Raw genomic sequence first — 27,889 nt, 5'->3', positions numbered from 1 at the left:
TCTCCCCCCAAGCCCGTCTACATTGTATGGGTGACAGGGCCTTCACCTGTTATCCCCCCCAGCTCTGGAACTCTCTGCCCAAGGATATCAGAGGGTCACCTTCTCTAAACTTTTTCAAATCCAGACTCAAAACCCTCTTCTTCAGAAAAGCCTTTACTGAACTGGTTCCATTCTTTACCCTTCTGCTCTTCTTAGTACCACCATCCACGGTCTCCTCTGTATACAGTAATTGTGTTGTATCTTGTGTATTCTTCTTATTTATTGTTGTTGTCATCCTGTTAAGCGCTTTGAGAAGCCACCTTTAAAGGCGCTATATAAAATAAAGTTTTTTATTATTATTATTATTATTATGAAGGATTTTTAGACAAAAAAAACACACCATTATATGAGAAAATATATTTACTACATGTGCATTAACTTACTTTTTAACTATTTCAATTTCAAGGTCAATAAAAATTGTTGCCCTGCTTTTTTGTCATAAATACACAAGCTTGTTATGTCTTGTGTCAGAAATAAACTGCAAGAAATTTGCTAAAGCAACAAAAAGTAAGCGCCACAAAGAAGACAAACATTTGCGTTTATAGTGCAATGTTATCTCGTGTATTTAAAATTAATTTAAATGCAATTTGTTTCTCTCTGTGGCTCTAAGGCTTTGTCATTTTGGTGTGCTGTTTTTTTCACGTATTGTAAAAAAGTCGATAAGTCATACGTAACATAAAAACTCCAATTGTAAACAATTGACCATTCATATTCCTGAATTTTAAACCTATGAAGTATTTATACCTTGTCTTAGTATTTGTGAATATTACAGAGCTCCTTTTCAAAAGCTTTCAGTAATGGTTTAGTGCTGAGGTTTCCTGCTTTTCACCAAGGCGGTGTGAGATCGACTTCTGGTATAGGAGCGCGTCTGTGTTGCCTTCTGGATCTCAAATGAGCAGCTCATGCAAAAAAAGCCCTGTAGAGCAGTATGCAGAGTGCAAAAAAGTGTAATAATAGCGATCGTTTTAGTGTGCTAAGAGAGATACATTGCGCGTGGTGGGGAGGTGTGACTGGCAGTGAGTGCTGACCTTCGAAAAAATCGGGAAAATATTTCCACATCCTGAAAAGGAGATTTTCCCCATTTCGCTAGTCAGAACTCCTCTATTGCCAGAGCGCTGTAGAATGTGGAGTCTCCTATCCTGCTCTGGGGGTAGGGTGTACTGTCGTTTCCGTAGCGCGGTGGTTATCACGTTCACTTCACACGCGAAAGGTCCCCGTTTTCGCTCTTTCAAACTCCTTCTGTCGTTTTATAGTGCGTGTTTTTGTTATTGCAAGGACCCATGTTTTCCTCGTAAATAATTATTAAACTAAACAGCCAGCAGCAGATATCGCCTTGCAATGATATCACTCCTCTTCTTCATTAATTTCTTTAGTGAACGGTCATGTCTGTGTCCGAGCGCCTGGCGCGAATAGTGAGATAAGACATTTTTTTTCCCGATATTTTCCTGTACGGTTATTTATCGCACATGAAACATTGTTTTCATATTGAACTTGTTACCTGCAAAGTCAAAGTGACACTTTTACACAGATGAATTTTTGTATGAAAGCAAAGGTTTCACAATATTTATTTTATTAGAATACGAGTAAATCTTCTTATTCGCCATGCAATTCCTTGGCCTTCTGACAGGCATGTGTTTTTTAAAGAAACTCTACTGTATAAAAAATAGAAGGTAGCTAAGATACCGATAATGGTTGCGATAATGAACAATGTTTTGATCATGCAGTTTCAGACTATAAATTACTTGGTTACCCCCCCATGTATTGCATGTCTTACAGTGCCATATTGAAAAAATCATTAAATAAAAACGAAAAAAGGTTTCACAACCCAAATCAAGGCTTGGCAAGGTCAGAAGACCTGCTTAGTGTGTAAAACACTTGCAGCATCGTGGGTGCTGTGGTTTAAATACTATTGGCTTGTGAACAGCATCCCCCTATCCCAGTACATAGTGCCACATTCTATAAAACCACAGAAAAAGAGATACAAGTGTATCAGTTTCAAGAAAAGGTAATGCACAATGGTTCCATTGCATGCAAGTGAAACCTTTTCTGAATGGAAGTCAAGACAAAGATAATACTTAACAATGAATACTAATCATTTTTCTTTTATTTCTATTCACAGGACAGGAAATGGTGTTCCAGTATACTAGGATCCAGAATATAACATATTTAGATTTTACAGATTACCATGGGACAGACCTCAAAGAGTCAGTGCATTGACAATGGCCAATATATACACTTAATAGGGAGGGCAGATGGTGAATGGAGAAGGGAACCAAACTGATGGTTAACAGATCAGTTATCAGCACAAACATGCTACCATTCACAATATAACCACCAGGTAAAAATATGATTCAAGTGAAGCTGGAAAAACCAGGAACGCCATACAAGTTCAATCCAGTTTGAATCCAAGTAAAGTACGACAATGTATAACATGGTGGGAATCTCCGAAAAGATTATCATCCAATTGATCAAAACTCAGAATACATAATGGAACTTATGACAGTCAGCTAATAACCGCTATTCATAGAAATGAAACTGGACTCATTATGTGCATCACAACATATACTAGGAGCATCCCAAGACCCAGAGTATGAATCAGTACTGATTTTAATTACATCCAGATGGACTAATTTGAAACCTTTTGTATGGACAAATTGAGTCGATGGACAATATTATTTAATTAAATGTATCAATGTTATCCAGAGGAAACACTGAATATAAACAATACAACAACCTGTGGATATACAAAACTAACAATATGTCCAACATTGATGACACCACCAACAGATGGACTTCTTAGGGAATGTTGCATGATGTTAAAATGGTTACTTTAGAGATAACTTATGATTTAGCTATATTGTTGTATTGCAATATAAAAATGTAATCAATTGTAGAAACAAAACCAGTACTTTACAATGGCTGCAACAAAGCATATCTGTTACGACTTGCCCAATGAGGACCTGACACACACCTCTCCGCATTACAGTGCGTAATCAGTAATCAGACACACCCCTACTCCTGGGTACTTTAACCTGCCTCACTCTCATCTCCCTGCTCAGTATTTGCTTGAACTTCTCGTGAGATAATTCAGAGTCTTTTGCCATATTGATTGCTTCCTGGTTATTCTAGACTTCTGGTTTGCTTACTCGACTTCGGTTTTGGATCTTGTTTTCGGATTGGTCTTTTGGATTCACTTCCTGTTTTTTTTAACTTGATACTTTTTGACTACGGATTATGGCATCCTGGTTTTCGGCTTCTTGTTTTCTCATCTCCCACATAGGGTCCATCTTTTGTCTTTTGTTTAAAGAAAGTGTAACAATATCCATACTAATTATAGAGTATCAAACTCAAATTGCACCAAGAAGTGCTCGGGAAAAAAAAATTGTTTGGAGATATTGGAGGTCTCTTTGGAAGTTCAAATTTTGCTATAATTTCATGGAAAATTGCAAATACAGAAGCATGTGCTAACTAGGCATATGCTCATCAGGCATTGCAGGGTCTGGGTTTAGCAGCTAATGGAGAAAATTATGTTTTGCATGCTGTAAAGCTTTAGTAGAAATAGTGAATACATTAGGTCAAGGTATATTGAAAAATACAATTATTCATATGAAAATTTTGCTAGAGATCTATTAAATGCAGTCAAAAGTGAATGAATATCAGATTAGGAGTAGTACCTAAATACACTATTGGAAATGCTTAAAAAATTAGGCTTACAATGGTTCATTGTACCGGAACGGAACGTGTTTTCTTTCTTCTTTTTTACAGCATGGAATAAACCTATTACTTGTTCCTTTGCAGCCTACGGATGCTGACGCAGCTACCCACCTGAACTACCCACTTGAATGGTATATCATGTCTGACAGAGAAACCTATATATATATATCTATTGTGACCGGAAAACCACACTTCTGCATACAGTTAACAAATGCTTTCCACATGGGACATTGCCGGACGAACACGGCCTTTGCTCAAATTTAGCCCATGGTGGGAGAACATATACCATGAAGAAAGCAGTGTTCTTGCCCAAATGCAACAGGCTGTTGATAAAGCAATGTCGATAGGTGCGCAGTACCCGAGTTAAGCTGAGGTAGTTGGTGGTTGACTTGATGCGTATGGAAGCACAGATCCTGGGAGCTTCTCACAGTGGCACTACATATAAATATTCATGGTGGAATATAGCACAGTTGGGGTCTGCAATGGCATCTATCTGTATATTTACAGGATCATTACTGAGTATATGTTGCAAATGTCAACTCGATAAATTAAAAAAAAGATCACTAAAACAAAAACTTTACAAATAGCATCAGGTAAAACGAATCATCCATGTATTATATAAGTTGTTCCATTGTACCATTTAATAAAATGTCCAATGAACAAGAGGGGTGTGTGTAGTATTTTGATATCTTTATAGGATTTCTGTGTAAGATTTGCCCTACATGCAAGAATTGCTTGTGCGAAGGACACATACGCTGAACAAGCAGACTGTTGTGTTGCATACATGAAAGTCTGTAGGATGGATCAGCAGTTAGCCCTAAACATATTGATCATAAAATATGTGCTTCTCCAATACCATGTTGGGTACATAGAGGAGATGGTTATAACAATATAAAAGGATTCTTTTGAACAATGGCAAGCAAATCAGATAGGATTACTCTGTCAGTCTGATCTTGGGGAGGCCTCTTCATTATTAATAAACCTCTTTCAATCCTTCACTGAACTGCGCTGTGCCTCTTTTCTCTACAACAGTACAGTTGGAGTTTCAGGTTCTTTTAGGTACAAAATTACTGCATAGCATAAATACTCAGATCATAGTTTTTTTTAGCTTCTAATGTGACTACTTAATTAGGGGACTACCTTCTTTATAAATTTTTTCCTGTTTGAAAAAAAGTCTCCCACCCTTCCTATCCCAGGAAACAAGATGTGCAAATTTGTATATACACACACACCTACTGTATATATTCTCATATAATGTTAAAAAAAATGCCTAGCAAAAAATAATACTAGCCATTTTTGCAATGATTTAATTTAAACTGGGCCGGGTATCACTGTGCTAAAGGTAGAATGGTTGCAGTTGTTAAGTCCAGGAGACGTTCATAGCTTTGCCACTTGGGGCATCTTGTTAGATTTTTTAATTCATGTTTCTGATGTAAAAAAAAAGATTGGGGGGGGTTAGTTTCTTCAATATAGTACCCTAGAATTTTGGAGGTGTAACAACCACAGGCTTTCCTTTTTTTGGCCTCCACATCAGGACCTGCGTATCGTTGGCATTGGGCTTCACCATGGCGTTGGGTGGGATGGGCTCTTTCTTGGCCAGGATCTGGGGCTGCTCCTGGGTAGTGGGCTTCAGCAGCTTGGCACGCTGGCCCAGGGGATTCCTGGGGTCGATCTTGATGTGGAGCTGCATCCTCCACTTGATGGTCTTCAGGATGAGGTGCTCTCTGGTGGATTGGTTGATGGCCACCAGCCAGGTGATGAAGCTCTGGTCCCTGTGGATGCTGGTCAGCTGGTGCAGGTTGCTGTTTCTCTTGGGCACGTTCCAGGACACACTGGTGTCGAAATTGTCATCCATGCTGACCTTGATCTCTGTGTTCTTCTTGGTGGGGCCGACGATGGTGCAGGTCTCTGTCGTATTGCCATACCAGGGGTAGTTCACCCCATCAGAGTCACTTATTGCTTGAATTTTACCATCCCTTAAATCAGGGATCTCCCAGCTAGACCTAAAACAAAACACAGCAATTAATTAATTAGCACATCAACATGAAACACAGCAACAGTGCAAGTTTTTGACACTTTCCTCCTTTATAGTAAAACAAGTCTATGGTGGCTTCTACAGCAGTTTTAGCCTTTTTATTTAAAACGATCTAGACAGTTCCTTATCCTGTACTGAAAAAAGCATATTTTTTACATTACCAACATATTCAGGGGAAGAAATGGGACAAGGTCAACAATCACTTATACAAGGAACACCTGGCAAAGAGTCAGATTTGATTAGTAAATATGATTGATTGGCTACTATAATGTTTCTAATTGGGTCATCATTACTTTGAGTTCCTGAGATCATAATGTTGAAGATTCTGATCCCTTATTCTGATCAAAAACTCACACAAACTAAACTCTAGGAAAAATAGTCAAAATGAAGTACTATAGTTAAAAACATTAATGGTGGCTTTGAAACAATTCTTGATGCGCATAACATATAGTAATTCCTGAATTTGTCTAAAATATCCAAGGCTTTTGCACAGCAATGCACATAATTAGAACTAAGGAAAATAATTTCCCAGCAGGAAAATGTGTTCCCATCTAACAAGAAAATATATATATACCTGTTTGACCTGTATTGGCTTTATCTGACAGAAGTCATATTCATTCTTAATATCCCATGCATCTGTTTTTGTTAAAAATAAACAGAGGATCGCACTGGTATCACACAAGTTCTGCATCCTCTTTTGGAAACTCTGCAGTACCAGTCATTCAGATGTCGCAAGATTTGTTCAGATATGCCCATTAACTTTTTTTTAAATGTAAATCCATCATCTATCCACACATTTTATAACTGCTTCATCCAATTCTGAATAGCAGGGGAGCCTATCCCGGCAAGCAAAATTCACAAGGCACGATACACCTTCGATGGAACACCAGTCCATCACACAGATAAACAATTTTCCCCAGAAGGCAACTAATCCACCAGTATGTCTTTGGACTATGGGAAGAACCCCCCCGTTCATTAGAAGATACAACTCTATATACATAGCACCCTAAGAAGTGAACTCGGACATGCTGTAATACTAACCACTGCACCACTTAAGAAGTTGTTAATAATAATAAAACATCACTTTATTAACCCTTTACAATTTCTTGCATGAGGAGTTTGTCTTTTCACATACCCCAGCCTGCTCTCCATGAGACACACAGATGGGGAGAGAGCCTGGGGTCAGAGCACAGGGTCAGTCATTTATACAAGGCCCCTGGAGAAGTTGGGGTTAACAGCCTTGCTCAGGGGCCCAACAGCATAAGATTCCTCTGCCGCCGGTGGGATTTGAACCGACAACCTTCCAACCACAAGCGCAGATCCTTAGCCACAGAGCTACCACTCCACCCAATTCTTGCACATTCTGTAATTTTTCCCCCCCAAAAATTAAAATGGCCAATTATGTTCTTTTAAATCCCCCTCTTCAATTTAGATTATCCATAGTTTAACAGGCCTGCGTTTACAGCAGCTCCTAAAACCAGCACAGGAAAGATGAAACCCAGCAACCTTGCAGGAACCTGTGCTTGTCAGAGTTATCTGCTATTTTTCACTTCACAGGCCCCACAGATACCAATGGAGTCACCACTGCCTGGAGGACTGACACAGCTCTCACAGCTGTTGACAGATTGAAATCTGATGATCCAATGGATGCAGGAGCCTAGACTGAAGGAAATGACCAGCATCATCAGGAAAGCAAGATCATCCTCAGCACCTGGGCCAAGTGTGCAAATACTGTCTAAAAGTAACAAGAGTGCTGCTAAACAAGTACATGGATATACTGTATTAGTGTAGAAAGGAGGCAAAACAAAGGAATGACCTAACGGTACTATGGCTGGACCAATGGATATGGCTTATTACCACATAAATTAGTGCATCTGACAAGTAAGATGTAGAGTGGCAAGTAAGATGATGCCGACACTAAAGCCTGGAGTCCTGCAAGTATCCTGCGAGCATCCTTTGTCCTTGTTTATTTCTTTATTTTTGTTTTTCGTACTGCTAACCGCACATACTGTATGCTCGGTGATTAGATATGACCAACAAACATTAATGGACATAAGATCGAATATTGGCACAGTTAAATCTACACCAGTAATTACTGCCGACTATCTGGACTGAGGTGTCTCACCCGTACCTGTACTGGGAAGAAGACGGCATCGTAGGAAGAGGGGTAAACCAGCAGGCGTTCTGGTAAGATCGAGGCAGCACAACAATCATGCCCCGCTCCCTAGTATACTTCTTGCCAATGTTCAGTCACTTGAAAATAAACTGGATGAACTGAGAGCAAGGCTTGCTGTCCAACAGGACATCAAGAAATCAGAAACCATGGGTAAATGGCGAGATATGTGCCAAACTTCAAGCCAGGACAACCGCTTTCAATTCTGGCGATATGGATAAATACAAAAAAATCCAGATATGACCTCAGGAAAGCTATCAAAATAGCTAAATACAACTACAGAGTAAAATTAGAGTCATATTATCACGGCTGCAACACATGGCCCATGTGGAGTGGTATACGCACCATTACAGACTACAAAACACAACCCAGCTATAACACTCAGCAGTCTGCCTCTCTTCCCGATGAGCTAATTTCGTTCTATGCTCAGTTTGAAGTCAGTAACGCAGATCCAGTCAGGAAGATTCCAGAAATCCAGGGTGAACACCCACTGATCATATCCAGAGCGGATGTGTGTAAAGTTTTTAAAAAGACCAATCCACACAAAGCTCCTTGCCCTGATGCCATCCCTGGCCGCGTTCTGAAGGCATGTGCAGACCAGCTGGCAGATGTCTTCTCTGACATATTCAATCTCTCCCTAGCTCAGTACATAGTTCCTTCCTGCTTTAAGAAAACCACCATTTTCCCCGTTCCTAAGAAACAGAGTCAGGTGCCTGAATGACTACCGCCCTGTTGCACTCACATCAGTTATAGAGTATTTAATGAAAGTTCGGGAGGAATGAAAGCAGCCGAGCTCATTCGACAAAGCTGCTGCAATTCCCACTTATTCTGAGTGATATATCAAACGTTACCCTCTCTTCTTCCTCGCTCATTTTCTGCATGGTTTGTTTTCGCATAGCTCAAATCCATGCTCCCTTCTTGTGCAAGTGAGAAGTACAAATCTGCTGCTCCAATGAAGACCTTTTCTGCCGTGCAGGGGACTCCCCTACCCCTCTCGTCCAGTCCTCCCCCCCCGCTCCCCTTACCTCCGTCTCATCGCTCCCATCATCCGCCGTGCCACATCAGCGCCGCTCATCTCCCAGCCAGTCCTCACAAGATCCAACTCCTCGCCGAAGACTGCGTTCCGCTGTCGTAGTCCCTCTCTCATCACAAACCCAGCCTTCCCGTTCCTCTACGGCAAAGTCTCCAAATAACCCCCGCACATCGGCTCCCCCTTCTCCCGGATCATCTCTCATGATTTCTAACTGGACCATAGCAAGCCTCCAGAGGATACTTTGAAAATATGGCATCCGTTTTAAAAGAAACGCCTCCAAAAAAGCTCTCTTTTCCCTGTACCTAACTGCAGTCTACACAAAACGGAAACCTCGGCTCCACAGCTCCCCCCGGCACTCTCTGATTACATCACCCGCGCCGCTGCCACTCATCCGAATGTGAGGAACCCGAGGCCGCCCGCGCCTCTGCCTGTCGCATCTTCCGTCTTGTCTCGATATATCTGTGTCTGCATCTCTTCCCCAACCAATCCATACCTCTGCTGAACAACTGCACCTAGCCTCTTCCTCTCAGCCTCCTTCCCTAAACTCCTTGTTGCCGAGTCTAAGGCCCCAGGCTCACGCCCCTCCCCAACCCTCTTCTTCTCTGTTTAATCTAATTTCTGCACTCTCCTCTGTCTCTACCTCCAGCATCCAACATGGCTCAGGGTCCACCGGCTTGGTGCCTTCGGCCCCTGCCAAAGTCTCCCTCAGCTCAGCCAGCAGGGGGCCCTTACCTTCCCCCACCCCCTGGCGTCCAAGACAACTCGGCAGCTGCCTCCGTCCTTCACGCAGCCTTCGCCCCTGCTTCAATTCCTCCTCAACAGTCTTCGGCTTCCATATCACAAGCCACTGAGCTTCAGGCCCCAGATCTGTCTAACCCCTCCTTTCACAATCTGTTTTCTGCTCTTCTTCCCTCCTCATCTTCTCCCATCCCCGGTGTCCAACACGGCATCAGTCATCCCATGCCTTCGGCCCTGGATTCCAATCTCCCATTTACTAAGGACTTTTCTCTCCGAACAGCCGTTCCTTTCCCAGCTCCTCCTAACGCACTAAAGTTTAGTCCTCCTCCCCATTCACTCCAGCAGCAAATTCCACGAGGTGCGGACGTCAATCTAACTCACCTTCTCTCTTCCTCCACTTACAACTCTGATTCTAGAACAGTCGACTGCGGCACGATTTCTGTTACTCTCAAATCTTCCAACCCTCACTGCTTCAGTCCTTAGAATTTCCGACTTCTGTCTGGCTTTCAGTATTTTTCGCGACATCATGTGCTCCACCTTTCCTGACCGTCGTCAGGAGCTCGACGATTACATGCTCATCATCCTCAATTTATCTGTCCGTTTCGAGGGCCCCCTGTTCTACGATTATCATAAGCAGTTCTCGGCCAAGGCCGCTGCCCACCTACTCCAATGGAATCAGCGCACCTACTGGGGAGCTCTCGACACTTTCGCTGGCATCAGAGCTCTTTCCTGGGACTTCTGTTCCTCTGTTCAAATCTTTGCCCAGATACCCATCATGGAATTTTATTGAAGAAGAGCCAGGAGAGGTATTCTCATTCACTCAGTAAGGTCTTTATTCAAATTGCAATTTGGAAAATAGCCATCACCCGTCTGTGTAGAGAAGTGAAAGCTGATACAAAAGCAAGCAGGAAGAGCCCTTGTTTTAAATCTTTTTTAAGCTGATGCAACACTTCAAGGACAGGCAAAGCAGTAATTTTCCATTCCTTATAGGTTTTTGCTTTAAGCAAAGAAGAGCAGTTATTCAAATAGTTTATCATACTCCCTTCTTCAAGCAGCAGAGATAAACATTATTAAAACATCCCATGCCCTTGGTGAGTTGGGTGCTATCACACTTTGTTCTAAGTATCCAGCTGCTTCTGCAGCACAGCTCTGTCTGTAAACAACATTTTTAGGATAAAACACCTTTTCTCAGTAACTTTCCATTACATATCGTCTGCAAGCTTAACCCCAACTCCACCCCTTCTCCCCCACAGCATCAATTTTCCCGAAAGGTCTTCTTCAAACCTTCTCGGTCCAAAGACCTTCGCAGTCGCCTCATCGTAATGATCGGAGGCCATCTGCAACAACTTTAATTCCTCGACATGTACCTCTTCCCTCTGTCGTTTCCTTCACATTTGCAGCTTCTGCGGCAAAGCTCATGTTCGCTCTGCCTGCCCCCGCCGGCCATTCCACGTTCGCTCCACCTTCAGTGTTCCCAAATGTCTACTGGCTTATCTGTCTACCAAATCGATATCCCCGCTCTTGCTTCCGAACTGCTCTGTCACCTATCCCTCTTCCACTCACATCTTACTCGGATTCTCAACATGTCTGTGCACACTTCCCCCATCTTTTGCAAAAATGTGCAATCTGCCACCGCCGATCCCCAGTCCGTTGATTCCTTGTTAGCATCCAAAGTCGAGAACGGTTTCATGATCGGCCCACTTGACTCTCCCCCATTCCCCGCATACCGAATCAATCCCATCAGTATTACGGTCCGTAAGTATTACGGTAAAAAACGCCTTATAATCGACTTGACAGCTCCTCATAACTCCCACGTACCAAGTCTCAATAGCCTTATTCCCAGCTCAGACTTCTCCCTCCACTACGCCTCAATTTACCACACCATTTCTCTCATCAAAATCGCAGGTTCGGGTGCCTGGCTCGCTAAGGCCAACATCTCTAGCGCTTTTAAAGTCATGCCTCTCGACCCAGACTTCTGGCGCCTCTTCGGAGTTTATTGGCGGAACAAGTTCTTCTTTGGAGTCCGCCTTACTTTCGGATGTAGGAGTAGCCCAAAAATTTTCAATACCTTAGCCGAAGCTCTTTGCTGGATTCTCTTGAATAACTATAAGCTTCCTTTTCTCATCCACCTTCTCAACGATTTCCTTACGACGCTTTCCCCACCTGCAAGAGCCTCCTCCACACTTATTTCCGTTTTTAGGAAACTAGGGGTACCTCTCGCCATGGACAAAACAACCGGCCCCTCTCATACCATCCAATTCCTCGGTATCACCCTCAATTCCATCAATTTTTCCACCTCCCTGCCTCGCGACAAAATTGACAGATGTATATCTCTACCTATTTTTCCGCTAAATTTTGTGCAAAGAGGGAACTTCTCACTCTGCTCGGACATCTCAATTATGCCATGCGTATCATTCATCTCCTACCTTCTCAACCTCTCCTCTTCTGTGTCCTCTTTTTACCACCACTTAGCCTTTCAGATGACTGCAAATCCAAGCTCAGGCTTTGGCAGCTGTTCTTGGCCAACTGGAATGGCATATCTCTCTTCTACGATGACCTCCTCTCTGATCCCGAGGATAACCAGCTTTTCACAGACGCAGTCCCCTCAGTTGGTTTTGGAGGCTATTACCAAGGCCAATGGTTTGCAGCTCCTTGGCCTCCCGAATTCTCTTCAATCCCTCTCGCCGACCAGTCACCGGCCTTGTTCGAAATATTTCCAATTGTCGTTGCCGCTTTTCTTTGGGGCCACAATTGGAAACAAAAATCCATCCTCATCCAGTCAGACAACTGCGCAGTAGTTCATATAATCAACAAAGGAAGTTCTTCATCCCAATCTATCATGAAATTTCTCCGCCGCCTTAAATGGATTTCTCTCACACATCAATTCATCCTCGTAGCAGCTCATATTCCAGGCCACCTTAATGAGATTGCTGACACTCTCTCTCGCTTTCAGTTTCAGAAATTCAGGAACTTGGCACCAGATGCAAGACCGAACCCGTGCACAGTACCTCCCTATTCAGAACTCACGTTCCTCTGAATCATCCTTTTCATCACTATCTTCAGCTGGCCCAGCAAACTATCCTCTCAGGGATTGACCCTCGAACTCTCAATTCTTACTGGACTGCCTGGAAGGGCTTCCAATCCTTCCACCTCTCTGCGAACATAAAATTCCCTTCTTTCAATTATTCTCACCATATCCTTCGTCTGCCATTGTAGAAACTCACTCAAGGTATGAGCATCCACCACCAAAGTATACCTGGGCGGCATCCACTTCTTCCAAAACTCCTTTTCGGCACGACTTGTCCATCCCTTATCCACCCTCAAATTACTCTCCTTCTTAAAGGCTTTCAGTGACTTGAAAAACCACTTCCGGACCAACGCGCACCACTTACCTCAGACATGCTTGAATCTTGCGTCTACGTTCTCAGGTCGGGTTACCACTCACCCTGGGTCGACCGCACTCTTGAATCTTTATTCTTGTTAGCCTTTTTCGGCATCCTAAGATGCTCCGAAATTACCGCTGCTTCCACATCCTTCGATCCTTCTTCTAAACCCTGCTTATCTGACATCTCAATCTTATCTTACAATACATTGACCTTCTATCTCAAGAAAAGCAACTCAGGTCCGGCACTCTCATTTATTATTTCAAACTCTGTTCATACGTAAGCCCATACGAGCCTCTATCTCATTATGCGCATCTTCGCACCTCTGCCGGAGCTTTGCCTACTGACCCTCTGTTCGTAAACGAGATGGGCCGTATCATGACTGGTGTCTCTCTCACCTCCACGACATCCTTCTAACCGCCGGATACCCCCCTGAACAATTCTCCGGCCACTCCTTCAGATCAGGGGCCATGTCCTCTGCCGCTCGCCAAGGCATACCCAAGTATCTCATCAAGCAACTCGGCCGCTGGTCCTCCGAGGCTTATCACGCATACATTGAAACTAACCCTGGTATCCTCAAGCAGGCACTTTCTCTCCTCGGCAGAGTTAGTTCAATAATCATTGCTTTTCTGCACTGGTGACTGGGGGTCCCACTTGGTTCTTTTGGGGGTCCTATCCTCCCCGTCCAATGGCCGGGAGGTTGGCCTTCAGCCAAGCGGGTTATGCCAAGTCTTCACATCCCAATAAACGATTCTAATTTCTCCCAATCGGGTGCTGTCATTCCTCGTGAAATCATGAAGTGCCTTGAGCGGTTGGTCAAAGCATTCATCACCTCTCACTGCCTGATACCCTAGACCCACTAGGATTTGCGTATCGCCAGAACAGGTCAACAGAGGATGCTATAGCCACTGCCCTCCATACTGCCCTCTCACACCTGGTTAAGAAAGGAACATGTGAGAATACAGTTTGCCAATTACAACTCAGCATTCAATACCATAGTGCCCTCAAAACTTGTCATCAAGCTCCAGGACCTGGGACTGAACACCTCCCTTTGTAATTGGATCCTGGACTTTTTGATGTCCGCAGATGGTGAGGGTGGGCACCAACATACATTTCTGAATTTCTGCATAAATCTGACCTAAAATGTGATCAGATCTTCATCCAAGTTATAAAAAAATATATAAAGAGAACCCAATGAAACAAATAACACAAAAGGATATACTTTTTCATTCATTTAATGATCAAAATGATCCAACATTAAATGTCTGTTGGAAAAAGTGTGTGAACCTGTTTTTTATGCTTTACATAAATTTACAAATGTATGCAGAAATTCAGAAAATTCTAAAGGGTTCACAAACATTCTAGCACTTCTGTATGCTCTAGCCAGACTCCAAAAACTGGAACCTCCCCATGGCTGTGTGCTTAGCCCTCTCCTCTACTCCTTACTTACTCATGATTGTGATGCCAGGCATAACTCAAACTCCATTACTCAGTTTGTGGATGATACAACAGTCATCAGCCTGATCACAGATGGTGAAGAGTCTGCGTACAGAGAGGAGGTTGAAACCCTGACAGCATGGTGCCAGGAGAACCACCTCTCTCTGAACATCAGAGAGACTAAGAAGATGATTGTGGATTATAGTAACCACCAGGGAGATCACATACCTATTTATATCAATGGAACTGCAGTGCAGAGGGTCAGCAGTTTTAAGTTTCTGGGAGTTAACATCACTGAGGACTTAACCTGGACCCACCACACCAGCATCGTGGTCAAAACAGCACAGCAGCGCCTATTCTTTCTCCGCAGGCTAAGGAAGTTCAGCATGCCATCACATATCTAGGCCAGCTTCTACAGGTGCACTATTGAGAGTATCCTGACTGGCAGGCTGCATCACTGCCTGGTATGGGAACTGCTCCGCCTGGGATCACAAAGTACTGCAGAGGGTGGTGAAGTCAGTGCAGCTCATAACCGGCTGTGAGCTACCAAAACAGCCAGGATATCTACTCAGCGAGATGTCTTCAGAAGGCCAGGTCCATTCTCAAGGACCCAATCATCCTAGTAGCAAAGCATTCAGTCAAAGTCCAACAGATTACGCAACAGTGTCTAATTCCAGTCAATAAGACTGCTAAATAGCCAACCTGCAGCTCCTTCAGCAAATCACTGTAATGGCTACATGGACATACAGTTTTTATTTATTTCTTTGTATTCAACATACTGCACTACTTGGACATAATGTATTGCACCCTGGACACATAGCAGCTCTATTTATATTGAGTTTTGTCAGAGTTCATCTCTTGAACATTGAATACAAGAAAATCCTTATACAGTATACCAAGAAGTGCAGAAAATCGTATAAATGCAATGTGTAGTGTGCACAGTGTCAGTAGTAGTAGTGAGATTGCATATGACTATTTAGAGAAGGTTAAGCCTAACCTTTTACCTGGCAATAAAAAGATTACTGTACAGCAGAACACAATTGTGTACATCTTTACAGTAAGCACTGATTGATTATGTACTGTAGCAGCATTTCCTTTTTTATTACAGGTACATAAAAACAAAAGATTAAATATGTGTCTCTTTGTTTTTGCGTCTCCTTCTTTCTCATTTCTCTCAATCCCTTCCCTGTCACTCTTCATTTCATAGACACAAAAGGGTTTCTCCAGAGGGAAATTCGAGTCCAGGCTACTGGTGCTGAATCTATTAAGAACTGTGTGAACAAGTACTCTGCTGGGAAATGTGAAATTTCTGAGAATATTCACATCTTGACGTGTGCCACTGTTTCAGGCGTTTTAATATAGACCTTGTCACTTTCTCCACAGCCATTCTCTAACCTTCATTTGGTACTAATCCAGAAACCATTGCTGAGCTCATTAGATCAGTTTGCATACAGATGCAGCCATTCAAAATGCGTGAGGTATTTCGCGGCATACCCCGGTGGGCGTGTCACAGTATCACGCGGTATGACGCAGTTAATGTGGTGTCACGTGGTAAACTATCCGGCGTCGCCTTGTAAACCCGCCAGGGGGAGCTTAACCTCTCATGTACAGCATTTGAGCCTTTAATTTTGAACTGTGTATTACAGCATGTTAATCATCAGTCATTAAAATGTTGGTATATTTTATGAAAGCAAGATTGCTCAGTTGGACAAAAGTACACAACCTACCTTTATCAGAAATATTTATGCATCAAAGCCTTTACTGAAGATATTACTAATAGTATTAATAATGGATGACTTTGGACAAGCTGTATACTCAAAGTATAATTTCTTTAGCACATTTGTACAAGCACTTGGAATCTGTCCAAGCCATACTTTGTCAGGCATTTTGTTTTACTTCAACGGGCATAAAAACTTCCTTGCTTTTAACAGGGCGTTTCATAATTTCTAACTACGAAAATGATTTAAAATGCGACACCTATCATTCAACTAGAGCTTAAAATATCACAAGGAAAAATACACACCGGTATTCCATTTCTCCCTAAACATTGTAAGCTTCGAAGTCTTTAACTAACATGATACCGGAGTCAACAAGCATACTTTTAGAATTTGATTAAAAGGGAATATAATATGGAATCGCGTATCTCAAGAATTTAATAACGGTATGATTATATCCGTGTACTGCGGCAGGGCTGTGTAGGGCTGTTTCGCCTGCCTGCTCATGCGAGCTGTCTTGTAGCCTACTGGTCTAGGTGCGTGACTACCAACTGGCAGGTTGTGTGTTCGAATCTAGCTGGTGCTGGACCTTCCAGTTTTATTTATTTATTTTTTAATCGCGTAACATAAACATATTACCATATGCAAACTGTACTGTATACAGTATGTATATTTAATGTCTTAACTGTGCCCGTTTAAGTATTGATTATTCATAACTAATTTTACCACTGAAGGGAAATCTTATCATAAACATACAGTATATGGCTGGTCTCGGTACTTTAAAGAAAAAAATACACACCAGTATTCCATTTCTCCCTAAACATTGTAAGCTTCGAAGTCTTTAACTAACGTGATACCGGAGTCAACAAGCATACTTTTAGAATTTGATTAAAAGGGAATATAATATGGAATCGCGTATCTCAAGAAATTAATAACGATATAATTATATTCATGTTGCAAAAGAACTGCAATGGACATAAAAACTCCCTTGCTTTTAACAGAGCGTTCCATAATTTCTAACTACGAAAATGCCAGGTGAAAGGATTTGTAAACATATTTTGTTAAAGCAAGTCAGTTTTTTCTGCAACACATAAAATACATTTTTCCAAGAAAGTTTAGCCTTTGTCACTAATGAAACCACTAAATAAAGACATAAATATAGAAATCTTAAGATTTGTTTTATTTAATGTTGGTAGCAGGATGAACTATCAGAGTGTATATTTTGTTCGCAAAGTTGCTGCAAGATGTTAACAGTGAAAAAGGTATTTAGAAATGAGTTATTTCAAGATGAAAAAGAAAACATACACGAAACATGGTTTCATTACGACCAGAATCGGTCTTGAGATATTTTTAACTTGATTTACAGTATTTGAGAGGTATGTCTTAACACCGATACTACAGTGCTTAAGTACTGCTCACGTATATGTTTCTAGGTTTATATTATGCATTTCATACGGTCAAATTACTTTTGAGCAACTAATAAGAAGCGCGAAACGGTATGCATTTTACTTTCGTTTTGTGCTGGGACCCGTGGATTGATTAGAGATATCAAGTACATACAAGTCATTTTTTAAATGTTGTAGTTCGTCTTGAAAAAATGTTACGAGTACATCATCTATCAACAATCACACAGGTTCTGTTTCCATATTGCGGATTTTGGTTAGGTATTATCAAATCCAGTGGCGCTGTTAGTTTACTGAGTCCCATGTCACATGGTCTGTGATTGAAACCTGTAAAACCGGTTTAATTCGTCACAGCCAGCACTCTTCAGGTGTGAGGGTCTTCTGCTCAGAATGAAACGCTAAAATGTTTGTGTATATTCTAATGGTAGTGGGGGCAGGGTGTGTGGGAACAGGTTTGGTTGAAATTGCATTAGAGATCTATGTTCTTCACACCTGAAACATTTTCTCTGAAAGCATTTTCTTCGCAGTTTAACCAATCTTGTTACAGCATGTTACAGTTTACTATTATTAACCATATTAATATTAAGTGCTTAATGTAAAATCTTGTAAAAAATATATTTTCATTGTTCAAATATACATTAAGTCTGACTATCATATAATAAGTTAAATACAAAACTAAAGAAAAAATAGGGTTAAATATAATTCAAAATATTTTGCTAACAATGTTAACTGTTTATGAATAATAAAATGTATTAACTAAGGAGTAGGATGGCACAGTTGTTAGTATGTTTTTTGTTTTGTTTCTTTTTCATAAATACAACAGTAGTACCTGATGTCTCAGTGGCTTTCAAAATTAAATTATGCAATAAATAACCACATGTAAGACTCTGATGCTTAAAATGTTTAGGGAGAAAGTGGAATACTGGTGTGTATTTTTCTTTAAACTACCAATACCAGCCATATACAGTCTGTAACGTAGGGATTTCTATATGTCTTTATTTAGTGGTTACATTAGTGACAAAGGCTAAACTTTTAGCTTCAGTAACATGTACATATCTCCCCTTTTTATAAAACGACATGGTTGAAAACTGTTCCAGAGCCACTGTTGTTTCATCAGTGAAAAGTACATCATGAAATGCCTCTCCCTGTTCAATCCACTGGAAAAAAGAAAAGGAGCATAAAGCTTCTGATGGTCATAAACGATATTCATTTAGGAGCAGCATCAGAGGTATGTTTTAACTGCACTGCATTGGAGAGAATACCATAGTGTGTTTTTTTTTACTCCCTGGCGGAAACTGGCTTCCAGAAGAATCAGTATGGCTCAGAGATTAAATAAAACTTCACTCGCACCAAACAAATGTATATTTCTAAATATCACAACATGATCGAATTTAAGTCATTTTAATAACAATGAATAGTCACCTATGCGTTACAATATAAATATTTATATTGATTTAAATCGCGTTTAAATCACCTTTATTTAAAACCCATAAATAAAGCTGATACTGTTTAGACTTTCAATTATTTAAAACTGTACTAAAGTAGCACGATACACAATGCAACGTAAATCGCTATCTTTGTCTTCTGTGTAATAATGTTCACCTCTCTGTCCAGCAAATTTACAGGTTAAAAACAATACTGTTAGGCTGGGAAAACGATTTTTTTTTAAGAAATACAAAATGAGATATAATGTTATGTTCCGGCTTAGACATTAACGAAGAGCATAACACGTGTACTGTATACACTGCAAGTACAACCCCCCTCTCTGCAGGAGTGCTGGCTTTGACGAATTGAACCAGTTTCACGGGTATTTTCAAAGTAGGAGGCGAGATTTCCAGCGAAAGACACCTCCCCCCCCTCAAAAACCCAGTAAGTACAGTACTTACTAGTTAAAGGCTAGGCTCCCGACTACGGCGAAAGGAACCCTTCTTTCATTAGAATACAATGAACATATTTTAGCCCTGAATGAATTAATAGCAAACATGGTTTACATAAAAGACATTTTTCCAAGAAAGTTTAGCCTTTGTCACTAATGAAACCACTAAATAAAGACATAAATATAAAAATCTTAAGATTTTTAAAATACATGACTTTGCTAAAATTTATTTGAAAATAAAAACAATTACAACCGCCAGGGGAGAGAGAGAACAGGGGAGGGATGTTGGTTTTGCATAAGGGGCGGGGCTATGGAAATTAGGTCTGTTTGGGAATGTGTAGTTACATGTTCTGGCTGTTTGTGAATTATCGTTGTTGAGTATGGAGTGTTGAGGTATTGATTTTGTGTAATGCTTTATGTTGAAAATTGAGGTGGATTTTGTTTATGATAAACAGGATAAACTGGGATGGGAGGAAGGTTTGGTTTTGCATAAGGGGCGGGATTATGATAATTGGAGGACTTTGCGAGAGTAAAATGGTTTGATATATTTGATTTTGTATTGTGGTTGTTATCTATGTTTTTGGTTGGTATTATGTTTATATGGTTGTTTTTGTTGGTTGGTTGTTATTATGGTTATTAATAATACGATCTATAGTTGAAATCTGAGCCTAAATAAAAAGAAAAAGCAAGTGATTAGGTTTATGAGCAATCTAATTACTTATTCGTTTAAAACGCTATATAAAATAAAGTTTATTATTAATTTGCTGGACAGAGCGGTGAACATTATTATGCATAAGACAAAGATAACGATCCTGATCAGTTTAGAAATCTGTGTACGCTGTAAGGTTTTTACTTCTTAAACTTTTAAAATACACGTTTTGAATAGAAAGAAATCCTCTTCCTGGTACAGTATGTATAGCAAACCAGCACGTCTTTTTTCTCCAATCAGAGGGGTGTCAGATGGTGTCAGCCAATCACCATTCTGCGTTGGGTAGCAACGGGTGACTGTTCTCAGGCGGAAGATGTAAACAGCTTAATGTTCGTGTTAAATAATTTTTTTAAATTCAATTAAACGGGCACAGTTAAGACATTAAATATACATATACATACTGTATACAGTACAGTTTGCATACGGTAATATGTTTATGTTACGCGATTAAAAAATAAATAAATAAAACTGGAAGGTCCAGCACCAACTGGATTCGAACACACAACCTGCCAGTTGGTAGTCACGCACCTAGCCCAGTAGGTTACAAGACAGCTCGCATGAGCAGGCAGGCGAAACAGCCCTACTCAGCCCTGCCGCAGTACACGGATATAATCATACCGTTATTAAATTCTTGAGATACGCGATTCCATATTATATTCCCTTTTAATCAAATTCTAAAAGTATACTTGTTGACTCCGGTATCACGTTAAAGACTTCGAAGCTTACAATGTTTAGGGAGAAATGGAATAATGGTGTGTATTTTTTTCTTTAAAGTACCAAGACCAGCTATACACTGTATGTTTATGTTCCAAAATTAATATCGTTTATGGCTTTCACACGCGTTACAGTATGCTCCTATTCTTTTTATGTTCAGCTACTAAGATTTCCCTTCAGTGGTAAAATTCAATATCTACAACGGGCACAGTAAAGACGTTTACTGTAAGTCTTTCTACGACAGACCAACGGACCACGAGTGCCCCTGTCGGTCAACCAATCACGTACTGCGGTGCCGCGCGTCATCTTGCGTCATACTGAGCGACGTCACCTGCGGTACGTGTCTGTAACGCGCACTTTGAATGGCTGCATCTGTACATCTCATTCTAGCTGACCATGGCTGTGTCATGGCATAGGAAGAATGCAATTAGTTTTGATTAAGAAACTAAACATCAGATAATACCTTATTTTTTCCCCCTAAATAATACCAGTTTTGAACATGTTTTGATAGGTCCACTTCACAGTCATTAGAGTTCAGTTATTTGTCCTTCAAACACAACCAGAACGTGTTCCAGTCATGTAGCTACAGTAGTTCCTGGCTAAAGATCATGATTTAAATAAAGGCAAACATTCACAGGCAAATATGAATGGTGAAAGAACAGCAGTTATAAAAATAACAGCACACTTAGGATTAATATTGATTTCTACCTGTTAGTGATCCCTTAGACAGTTCACTGAGGATATCAAATACCTGATAATCTGATACTCTTGAGCAAAGCAAGAGGTACTGGAAGTTACTGAGGAAAGAAAGCTTTCAAAAATAAAAACAGATACAAATAAATCCAGTCATTTATCATGTGTAAAAATATATTAGAATGCAACTCTATACTTCCATTATATATACTGTATGTATAAATATTGCATAGTATGAACATGCTAAATGCTAATTAAACCTCACTTATACTGATTATACTGATAGTTACACTAAATCTAAAAGTGAAACCAAAACGTTTGCCATCTTGACACATGAAACTTTGCTTTTTAATTTAGGACATAGCAAAAGAAATGTGCACCACTTGTGAATTAGCCGATAACACAAGAACACTGCAATAACTCTAGTAGCACTGCCAGCTTGGGGTTCTAGGGGCGCTGTGCTGTGCTGTGCTGTGCTGGAAGTTTGGAAGAAGGTTATACAAACAGTGAAGCTGGGCTCTTCCATACTGAGCCATGTTAACATTAACCTCACAGTTAAGACTAAATACAGGGCTGCAAGTACTATCCACTAGACCTAGATTTCAGGGAAGTGGGGGAGACAGTGCAGAGAGTCCAAGGCAGGACACGCCCCGGACAGGACGCCAGTCCATCACAGCGCAGACAGACACAAACACACACACTCACACCAGTGCCAATCTTCCCAGAGGCCAATTTATCAACCAGCATGTCTTTGTACTGTGGGAGTAAACCCATGTGAACATGGGGAGAACATACAAACTCCACACAGACAGCACCCCAGGAACTGAACCTTAGCCCCTGGAGTCCACCATGCTGCCCTGGATTTGATCATTCTGCTTTATTTCTGTGTACAATTTATATTACAATTGTAATAATAATAATAATAATAATAATAATAATAGCTTACACTTATATAGCCCTTTTCTGGACAATCCACTCAAAGCACTTTACATGTAATGGGGACTCCCCTACACCACAACCAATGTGCAGCATCCACCTAGTGCGCCAGAACGCTCACCACACATCAGCTATTAGTGGGGAGGAGAGCAGAGTAATGTAGCCATTTCATAGAGGGGGATTATTAGGAGGCCATGATTGGTAAGAGCCAATGGTAGATTTGGCCAGGACGTCGGGGTTACACCCCTACTCTTTTCGAGAAATGCCCTGGGATTTTTAATGACCACAGAGAGTCAGGACATCGGTTTTACGGCTCATCCGAAGGACGGCGCCTGTTTACAGTATAGTGTCCTCGCCCCTATACTGGGGCATTAGGACCCACATGGACCACTGGGTGAGCACCCCCTGCTGGCCCCACTAACACCTCTTCCAGCAGCAACCTTATTTTTTCCCCAGGAGGTCTCCCATCCAAAAGTAAACATTCTAAATGTGGTGCCTGGTTACTTTTCCCTCGCTACTTGTTCAATCACCCTGCTCATTAACAGAACCTTCATTACATTATACCCTTTTTCTCCCAAACAGCCACCAGTTAATAATCTACCTCAAAGGAGGAAAGCAGCTCTTGGGTGACCAAATACTTGGGTGTAATTTTTTATACATAGGCCTTGCTTGACATGGTCAAATTTCTGCCAGCACAGGCAAATTACAAGAAGGAAAAAATAATAATGTCTTTTAATGTATTTGTTATAAGTTGAATGGCTGACTATCCCGTGACTGCAAATACTGGTTGTCATCAGAAATGCTTAGCATCAAAGAAGGAAAACATGTCAAACAAGAGGCGGAGCTGTAAACCAGGACAACCTATTACTGCTTTTGTGGAACAGCTAACATGTTGAGCGTTTCGGAGGCTCTGGATTTGTAGATACAGTGACTTCCTCGCACTTTCCCACTGAACACCAGTGAACCACTATGGATAGTGTCACTGAAACACCTGTCAGTAATGCTGGGCTGTGTCTTTTCTGGTTTATATTCTGTTTTATCCTTAGCAGAGAGCCAGAGTCTAACCTGGCAGACAGGATGCATCCCATAATGATGGTGCATCCAAGCCCATGATGAGCCACTAATTTGTCAGAGGGCACTCCCACACGTGGCATGATTTAGAGACGCCAATTAATCTGGACAGCATCATGTCAGCATCATGACTATGGGAGAAAACTGGAGCAGAAGAAAACGTAATATACAGCATGCACTATGCAGACTCCACACAGAAAGCACCTGATGCTGGAATCAAACCAAAGACTCACTTGCTAGCCAGCATTCCCTATAGTATGCTCTCCTAACTCCCTACACAAAATCTCCATTTAAATGAATTGCAATTGTGCAATGGTTAATGGAAATAGGTTGTCAACAAGGATTTCCCAGCTCACATGCCACTTCTGCCACTGATTCATCCAGTATTTCCCTGAGCTAGTGAACCTCCCTGCACTTCATCATCAGGTATACTTTAGGTATAAACCTAAAAGGTCGCTTCTGTTGATGCTCAACGCACCTTGCTTGCGCGTACTGTTAAACCACACAGGAACACCGGGGAGCATCTTTCTCCGTCACCTTGCAGAAACTAGAAACTTCTGAAGTTTCAAAAGTGGGTAAGAGGGGTTTGAAGTAAGGTAAAGCATAACTGCCTGTTTAATTCACTCCTTACTGTCTACATTCAATCAACATAAGGCACAGACTAATGTTAAGGAACAAGTAATACATTTATTACATGCTGAAAAGAATAATGGAAAAGACGGAAAACACAACGTTTCGGCTGTGAATCTCCTGTCCCAGCCTGAGGAACAGACAGTGAGCCTGTCTCTCAATCATAATAATACAGTGTGTGATCTCCTGTTCCAGCCTGAGGAACAGACAGTGAGTCTGTCTCTCAATAATAATAATACAGTGTGTGATCTCCTGTCCCAGCCTGAGGAACAGACAGTGAGCCTGTCTCTCAATAATAATAATACAGTGTGTGATCTCCTGTCCCAGCCTGAGGAACAGACAGTGAGCCTGTCTCTCAATAATAATAATACAGTGTGTGATCTCCTGACCCAGCCTGAGGAACAGACAGTGAGCCTGTCTCTCAATAATAATAATACAGTGTGTGATCTCCTGTCCCAGCATGACAAACAGTGAGCCTGTCTCTCAATAATAATAATACAGTGTGTGATCTCCTGTCCCAGCCTGAGGAACAGACAGTGAGCCTGTCTCTCAATAATAATAATACAGTGTGTGATCTCCTGTCCCAGCCTGAGGAACAGACAGTGAGCCTGTCTCTCAATAATAATAATACAGTGTGTGATCTCCTGTCCCAGCCTGAGGAATAGTGAGCCTGTCTCTCAATAATAATAATACAGTGTGTGATCTCCTGACCCAGCCTGAGGAACAGACAGTGAGCCTGTCTCTCAATAATAATAATACAGTGTGTGATCTCCTGTCCCAGCCTGAGGAACAGACAGTGAGCCTGTCTCTCAATAATAATAATAATACAGTGTGTGATCTCCTGTCCCAGCCTGAGGAACAGACAGTGAGCCTGTCTCTCAATAATAATAATACAGTGTGTGATCTCCTGTCCCAGCCTGAGGAATAGTGAGCCTGTCTCTCAATAATAATAATACAGTGTGTGATCTCCTGACCCAGCCTGAGGAACAGACAGTGAGCCTGTCTCTCAATAATAATAATACAGTGTGTGATCTCCTGTCCCAGCCTGAGGAACAGACAGTGAGCCTGTCTCTCAATAATAATAATACAGTGTGTGATCTCCTGTCCCAGCCTGAGGAACAGACAGTGAGCCTGTCTCTCAATAATAATAATACAGTGTGTGACCTCCTGTCCCAGCCTGAGGAACAGACAGTGAGCCTGTCTCTCAATAATAATAATAACAACAATAATAATAATAACAATAATAGTGTGTGATCTCCTGTCACAGCCTGAAGAACAGTGAGCAGTCATAATAGTTACAGCTTTCCTTATTTAGCTCAGCAGCTTTTATTGCCCATGGCAAGAAGTGGAAGCAACTTGTGAAAACAGACTGGGTTTGCTGTGTTCAACCGGTTTGGTTTCATCGTTTTGTAAAGCCGAAATGTTGTGTTTAATTTATTTTTTCAGCATGGTATAAAAGTATTACTTGTTCCTTTGCACCTTACACATGCTGACGCAGCTACCCTCCTGAACTATTGAATAATGTTATCAGATTTGCGTCTGTTCACCAATTTATACAGGCTGTAGAAGGTCAAAAGATTCTGAAACGTTTTTTGTAGATACTGTATACTGTAGCAGGTTGTGCTGAGCATTTTCAGTTTTGTGTTTTTATGCAGTAAAGCACTTCTTAGAGGTTACACAGAAACGTGTTTTTATAGGGCTATATATGTATTTCTTACTGAGGTCTAGTAGATAGCCCTGATAACCCATTGTATATAAATATACTGTAATGTGAACATCAGTTCGCGTGCTAACGCGGTACTTACATTCCTTCATCCCCGTATTCACTGTAAAACTGCTTGTGGTTGCAGGCTTGAATCCAGCCCACAGTCCAGGTCTCCTTAGCAGCGATGGGCGGCACCAGTACCCGGGTCGAAGCTCGGAAATACGGGGTTGTGTATCGCAGAGCAGAGGAGGATTCGTAGATCCTGCTGGGATTTGAGTCTATGATAGAATTCACTTCAAGAACGGCGATGCTTTCATGGAAACTTTTGGGCATACTCTGGATAGAGGCCATTGCATTGAATATCACTAGAATTCACAAGAACGGCAATAGACTCATGGAAAACATGCACAGTCACAGTGATTTTGTCTCGCGTTTTCTGTCAAAGAGAGAAATTATTTTTTTAAAAGAAGGTGCTACGGTCGGTCTTCCTAAACCGAAGGATGGATCCTATGCGGATTCAGTAGACAGAACAGTAACCAGGAAGTTCCTCGGTAGTGAATTCGCAATCCGAAAGACTTGCTCAAAAAAAGGAAAAAAAAAACAGAAGTCCTTTACCGACAAGTCCGAAAGTCACACAAAGCCGCAATCCAAAATAAAAAAAAACAAAATAGGTCCGGAAACAAGAAGACACTCTAAATGAACAGCCAACGGTAAGGGAAGATCAAAAGGTAAACACAATACTAAGCGAGGAGGATAGGTGAGTGGCGCTTAAATGTGTTTAGAGGAGAGGGAGAGGGCAAGAGAGCAAAGCGGTAGGTTAGGTGGTTATCGATGTCTCCGCCTACGTTTTGATCGGGACATCTGGGTCTTAACTGAAGGTCTTCATGGCACATAGCCTAGCGTTATCGCGGTGGTTAGATATCCTGTTGCAGTTTCAATTTTTTACCAGTCTTTAAAAATATCCACTCGCGCCACATGCTCTGTATAAGAAACTTACTGCACGTTTTAGTATTCAGTATATCAGTATTTCTATGCTGGGAAGCTAAGGAGGTCCAGCATTTGTATTATTATTATTATTAATAATAATAATAATAATAATAATAATAATAATAATAATAATAATAATAATATTCTAGTTATCAGTAGCATGTTTTATAAACTTACAGTTTAGTTTACTTCTCCGAAGCAGGTTTCCGTTTCTTATAGCTTCCTCTGTCCATTGCCGCAAGAAGAGCGGACATCAGTGCTTTCTGTCCAGTCCCAGATGAGTTCAAGTTCGCCCTCAACAGAGTTACACCGAGAGCTGCAGCCACGCTTTCCTTTAACCTACCGGTGGTTTAAAATAAAATAGCTATCAATCAACAAGGTAGTGATTGACAGAGCTAGGCCGATCTACATGCTCTGATACATAAAATAATACTGAAGTCGATTATCTGAACAGCAATGCCTGATAAACGATCTTTCCGTCGAGCGCTTGAAGTTCCTACCTCAAGTTTTAGTACCCTTATACGATCTGTCGTTTTTTTCTTACTTTTGTTATAGTTTTCCTTAAAAGACGGGGGAAATGATGTGAGAGCGATTTAAGCTACGTTTGCATGTTTCTGGTTGTGAGAGTGAAATTAATACTTTGATGTCTTCATTATGTAACATTCAGACTGATGACATCTCGTGCCTTCAGGCTAAGATTAATAGATTTAGCGTTGCAAGGGTTAAAGTACTATCGCTTAAAAAATATATACTTAACTGTGAAAATAATATAAAATATATGACAACCTCTTACATATTGTATAAGTCGTTTAATCGAAGATTACATTCTCAGAAAATAAATTACATTATACCCGCTCTTTGCCCGTAATTCGCATTTAACAGAAAGTTCGGATTTGCT

The 27,889-nt window shown here is 41.1% G+C and overlaps 1 protein-coding gene across 1 annotated transcript; it reads right to left on the bottom strand.

Moving 5' to 3' along the window:
* Positions 1-2,125: 2,125 nt before the first annotated feature.
* LOC148666590 (protein FAM78A-like) lies at positions 2,126-26,973 on the bottom strand. Its single transcript, XM_088632588.1, has 2 exons — positions 26,105-26,973; positions 2,126-5,756 (listed from the first exon to the last, which is right to left on the bottom strand). Exons 1-2 carry the CDS (start codon positions 26,353-26,355, stop codon positions 5,231-5,233), a joined length of 777 nt encoding a protein of 258 aa, XP_088488714.1. The 5' UTR covers positions 26,356-26,973; the 3' UTR covers positions 2,126-5,230.
* Between the last annotated feature and the right edge of the window lie 916 nt (positions 26,974-27,889).

This window comes from Lepisosteus platostomus, chromosome 5 (assembly GCF_059453375.1).
Source record: "Lepisosteus platostomus isolate fLepPlt1 chromosome 5, fLepPlt1.hap1, whole genome shotgun sequence".
Classification (NCBI taxonomy): domain Eukaryota; kingdom Metazoa; phylum Chordata; class Actinopteri; order Semionotiformes; family Lepisosteidae; genus Lepisosteus; species Lepisosteus platostomus.
Note: the sequence above shows the minus strand (reverse complement) of the source record. Positions and strands in the feature narration are given on the sequence as shown.